This window comes from Cydia splendana, chromosome 3, assembly GCF_910591565.1.
Source record: "Cydia splendana chromosome 3, ilCydSple1.2, whole genome shotgun sequence".
Taxonomy (NCBI): Eukaryota; Metazoa; Arthropoda; class Insecta; order Lepidoptera; family Tortricidae; genus Cydia; species Cydia splendana.
In genome coordinates this window covers 15,209,442-15,214,808 of record NC_085962.1, presented here as the reverse complement: position 1 = coordinate 15,214,808, position 5,367 = coordinate 15,209,442, and the positions used below count along the sequence as shown (strand labels likewise).

Genomic DNA, 5,367 nt, shown 5'->3' with positions numbered 1-5,367 from the left:
TATAAAGGCTCCAGTACACAATGGGCCATCGCCGGCCACTCCAAGGGACGCAGCCATGCGGTAGAATGAGATAGCAATATCACTTGCTCCCTCTAACGCATAAATGCGTCCCTTGGAGTGGCCGGCGATGGCCCATTGTGTACTGGGGCCTTTACATGATACAGAGATGATGATATTGTTGAATGTAAAATTGTAAAGCATGTGGGGCGGCCGCGAAAATCGAAAACTTTGAGGCCTCTACAGACCTTGCATTAAATTGTACGCGTTATTGGTAAGGCCAGTCCAGACAAGACAATTTTGCGCCCAATATGATTAAATTGTCAATTTTAAATTTTATCTAGTGGTGTGAACGCAAAGGAGATTGGCTCACCAACTCATCTATGAAATTGTGTGCGTGTAGACACTTAATGAGATTGACGCCAATTTTAGTTCTGAAATTACTTTGAAATTTTGTATTTATTGATTTTTCATTTGATCCTCCCGCCTGGACGGGCCTGTATAGTCTGGCAACCAGGATTGGAGGGACAAGGAAAAGCGCGAAATTTTAAAATTTGTATGGAGGTTAGACCCTATAGGCGCCTACATTTTTCAAATTTGCCGCCTTTTTGTCAAACGCCTCAATGTAAAGGCCCCAGTACACAATGAGCCATCGCCGGCCACTCCAAGGGACGCATTTATGCGTTAGAGGGAGCAAGTGGTATTGCTATCTCATTCTACCGCATGGCTGCGTCCCTTGGAGTGGCCGGCGATGGCCCATTGTGTACTGGGGCCTTAACATAAATCGCCATGAATCTAGTATTTAACTGGATCAGGCATGAGGGGTGGGGGGAAATGACCGAACGGGATACTTAGTCTTATGTATCTTTTAGTAAGAATAGCAGCGAAAGCGCTATTATTGTTTGTCCTTGTCACGTCTCACTTTTTTTTTATTCTCCACCGTAAAGTTTGTATGGATTATGGTGGGCAACAAATAAATTCGTACAATCATAATGTCGCATTGCGTACGTTTTGTCCCTCACGCACGCACGCGTCTAGCACGTCTATATACCATCTATGTAAATCCACTGAAATATGAAACCTATGGAAGTGAAACGTCAACGAATAATGCGTGCCACTGTGACGTCATCTTGGAACTAAACATGGCGGTTTTAGTGCTGCCCAGAAGATTTTTACTGTTACTAGGTTTTATCGATACATCGATAACTTTTTAACGTTCTCGGCTCATTTTATTTAAAATACTAAGTATGTATTATTTGTGGAGTTTATGTTTTAATAGGAAGTAAGTAAATAAATAAAAATTCTTTATTAGTATATTGTTATGTGAAAAGATACTTTGATTGAGTAAGATGTGTGGAGTCTAGGACAATTTCGTGCTTCAAATTTGACAGGTAAACGAGATGACGCTGTACTACTCAATACATATTGCGATTTTTGCGGTAACTCTGATTTTCAAAAGTTGACGTTTGACAACCTAGTGACCGCAAAACACATGGCGCAGTACAGCGCCATCTGTTTTGGATGTCAGAATAAGTGTACGTGTTTTTCTTGGACTTTACCACAGACTACAAAGAGATCAGACCGCCAACTCGGGAACAAAGACTATGTACGTTAGACAAGTATATTTTATCTGTACTCCTAGTCATGTATGACGTTTCTTTTTTTTAAATTTTGAATTGATGCGTAGCAAAGGACGTAACGTATACAGCCAACCTTGCGTGACCAGCCCCCCCCCCCCCCACCCCTCCTCCTTAGGAAATTAATACTTATAATTGATATAGTTCCCGGCATTTAAATTGAACACCGACTTATACAGTAAAATTGAGTCAGTGTTCAATTTAAATGCCGGGAACTACACTTGTCGCAATAATTTAAATAAAACACAATTTTATTTATTAAACGATTTATTCCTCAGTCTTTTCTTATATTTTAAAAAAGCTTTCTGCTGCATCGCAGGCAAAGTGCGGTTTTTTATCCGCACAATATCCGTTCCTTTTAATATTTTATTAATGTTATTGCACCAATTTGTAATCGAGAACTTTACTGTCACGGAAATAAAATATGACAAAATTTCACGGTGTGTGGTACATTTAAAGAAACTAAATGGATTGTTGAACAAAATTTTTTCCATAATTTTGGCCGTCAGATTTAATTCATGGGCTCGGTGTTCCAAGAATCCGTTTGTTTCTTTAATAATTGTACCGAAACACCGAACAGCACCTCTGGATGGGTAAGTAAGGCGTTTCGTGGCGGCATCATACTCTCTTTGATGAATCCATTTGTGGATTGCGCCTTCTTTAGTAGTAAGGCTTTTTCTGCAACTGTCACATTGATTATTATATTTCTGCATTGTTTTTGTTACCACCCATCCAGCAGTGTACGCTCGCGAATGGAGAACATTTAGTTGCTCCCGTTGGGCCTCTTCTACAGTATCTTCTACATCTCCTACTTTGGGATGACCCGGCTCGACCCTAGCAGTTTCACTATCTTCAAATAATGATTTTAAATTAATTATTTGGTCTGCCGAGTCATCCTCACAATTATAAGCGTCACCATGAAACTTTATCATTCTAGTAATCAATAATGATTTAAAGGTGTTCTTGAAACTGTGGCAGTTGGGGTCGTTGTTCCTATAATTATAGGCCCTGACTTGGCCAAAGAAGTTTTCAATTGGATCTGAATTGAAGAACCTTGGGCGCATTATTGTCATATTTTTGCTCTTAAAAAACTGCCACAGCTTCATGAATGTTTTTACCGTGGCAATAAAGTTTTTTAAGGAAGGCACGGATTTCGGATTTCCCTTGGAATCTACATATTTAATTTTTTCCAGTTTCTCGATGCTCTCCGGCCAAAATTCATGGTGCTTAGATTTTTCTGTCACTGCACAGCGTAGCTCTTTTCCTTTCTTTTGTGAATAGGTTGCTGATCCGTTGATGCTATCAAACAATTTATCAAAGAACAAAACTGTTTCAGCAGTGTTTCTTAATGTTTCACTCACAGGTCTGCCGTCCGCATAGTGAGCTAAAAACAAGAAAATGACCATATTTGTTTATTTTATGCATAATAGATTTGTGAAGTTCAAGTAGGTACTTTATCATCAATAGTATTCACTATCTATACCTATTGTTCTATCTTCATAAATTTCATTTCATTCCCTGCAGCACTTTATAGCAACAGACAGACAAATATTTTCGCATATAATATAAGTAGGGATTCGTGTTCTGAGTCTTCTCGGTCTACCGGATATTAATCTAGATATGTACCTATATACCGGGTGTGGCCTGTAATATGAGCAAAAAATTAAACTGTAGGCTGTACTCCTCATACTGACCAACATTTGTTCAGCGACTTTAAAAAATAACTTGTGGTTTGATTTCTAATACACTTTAAAGTTTATTCTAAGACGCAATGTATTGCGAATTTTGTTATGTTTAAGGCGTGACAAGCAACGTCTATCACAATGATATGGCGCGGCGATGGCGTCCATTGAAGATAATATTTATTTTGTATGAAAAATAGGGAGTCAAAATACTTCATAATTTTTAAAAGTTGTTGAACAAAAGTGTCACCGTTTAAGGAGTAGAGTCTATGTTTTAATTATTTGCTCATGTTACAGGCCACACCCAGTATAACTATATTTTTACTCTTGCATTCTACAAATGGGTACCTAACTATTTATGTTAGTGAAAAGGAGAAAAATTAATTACTTACAGAAGTTGGCTGTGTAAGATAGAGCCGAAGACAGTGTGTAACTAAATACTTTTACACAGTTCTTGACCTGAAAAGAAATATATATTTCAGTACTCAATATGTAATATATCGTTAATATATTAAAATACCAATAACCAAACTATATTTTAGCGGATAAAATGCAGCAATGTGAATGTAGTATAAATTACTTGAGTATTAGGATATAAAATCATTAAAATATTCCAACTGGTCATAACATTCTCAATGCATCTATAGGCTGATTATAAGGACGGAACCATTTACTACAGTACATAGGTAAAGCATATGCTAGTTGATTGTATAAGAAAATCTTTAGTTATACTAGATTTCACACATTGAGAGGGTATCGACTGTCAAGTGAGTCAGTGACGCCCTCATTATTGTGTTTTCTAATAAACCAATCCATTTGTCTATAATCCAGTAAGTGTAAGTATATATATTAAAATTGTAGCCCTATTGATTTCACCAACTTTTGTTCATTATAATCATTATTGTCTCATAGCTTTATTTTGCTACATCATCTAAATGGCAAATGGTGGCCACTTTTTTCCGTTCAAGTGATGAAGTCAAAAGTAAGTAACATATAAAACTATATCACAGATTAATTATTGTGGGATAAGTAGGACAACACTAATATATACTTATTTATACAGAAATTAATTGGTTTATTAGAAAACACAAACCCCCTAATGAGGGCGTCACTTGACGCTCTGCGCAGTCTTAGTAAAAATCGGCACCAACCTTCATCTTTTTAATTTTTTCAGGTATCACATGCTGGTCATTTAACTTATGCAGCATTCTTGTTTCCATATTATTGCAGTCCGTTTCGTATACATCCACGATGTCTCTCCATGTGGATAATTTTCCTTCAAAGGAAATGTCTTTATTCAAAAAATTATTTCTCAATCCTTTAATAAGATGAGGAGGGTCGAATATAACCATCAGTTTGACTTCGTTTATTGTTACTGTGCCATCTAAAAAAAACACAGAAAATTAAAAAAACACTTCAAATATCACACCTTTGAAATATCTTATTCTATTTTCGAGTTACAACTGTTTTACGATGGCTTTGCAATGATCTGCCCCGCGCTATGGTAAAAAAAATTAAGCCTTGAAGAATTATTTAACATACATCAATTCAAAGTGTTATTAAACCTATAAGTACTACTAACCTGGTCCCTGATTTGTCAGTAATTGGTCACGCGCTGTGTCAGCCTTCAGGCAATTTAGAGCCGCTTGGAAAGCTGACCCTTGGTCGCAAATAAGGGATATCGGCTTTAACCCGCATCCTACAACCGCTGTGATAATATCCACGAGTATACTTTTTAATTCTGTGCCTTTAGTAGCGCCTTGGCAAAAATAAAAGGCTATTGGCTGCTGCCACTTGTGGACAGCTCCTCTCAACATAAACACGAGGGCATGATCAGCGAAATCATTTTTTCTCTCGCCAAGCTCTACTAACCCATTAATTTTATCTTTGTTTTTGTCATAAGACAAGCCAGCCTCTAAAGACATTTCGTCAAATATGACTGAACACAGTTTTTTTTTGTAGCTCCATTTTTCGGTCTGAAATTTAAATACATAGATAAGCGTTAAAAACATTTAACTAAATGTATATATATAAATAAAACTAAATTATAT

At 36.8% G+C, this 5,367-nt stretch overlaps 1 protein-coding gene across 1 annotated transcript; it reads right to left on the bottom strand.

Moving 5' to 3' along the window:
• Positions 1-1,817: 1,817 nt before the first annotated feature.
• LOC134806282 (uncharacterized) lies at positions 1,818-4,810 on the bottom strand. Its single transcript, XM_063779504.1, has 3 exons — positions 4,468-4,810; positions 3,709-3,775; positions 1,818-3,018 (listed from the first exon to the last, which is right to left on the bottom strand). The coding sequence occupies exons 1-3, from the start codon at positions 4,666-4,668 to the stop codon at positions 1,886-1,888; spliced, it is 1,401 nt and encodes a 466-aa protein (XP_063635574.1). The 5' UTR covers positions 4,669-4,810; the 3' UTR covers positions 1,818-1,885.
• Positions 4,811-5,367: the final 557 nt, after the last annotated feature.

What these genes read in the sequence shown, in the direction of transcription:
- LOC134806282 (XM_063779504.1), bottom strand. Translation starts at nt 4,668, where the DNA reads ATGGTTATATTCGACCCTCCTCATCTTATTAAAGGATTGAGAAATAAT. An exon ending in AAAAAATTAAAAAGATGAAG is followed by an intron (nt 3,776 to 4,467) that starts GTTGGTGCCGAT and finishes ATTTCTTTTCAG; the next exon opens with GTCAAGAACTGTGTAAAAGT. An exon ending in ATCTTACACAGCCAACTTCT is followed by an intron (nt 3,019 to 3,708) that starts GTAAGTAATTAA and finishes TCTTGTTTTTAG; the next exon opens with CTCACTATGCGGACGGCAGA.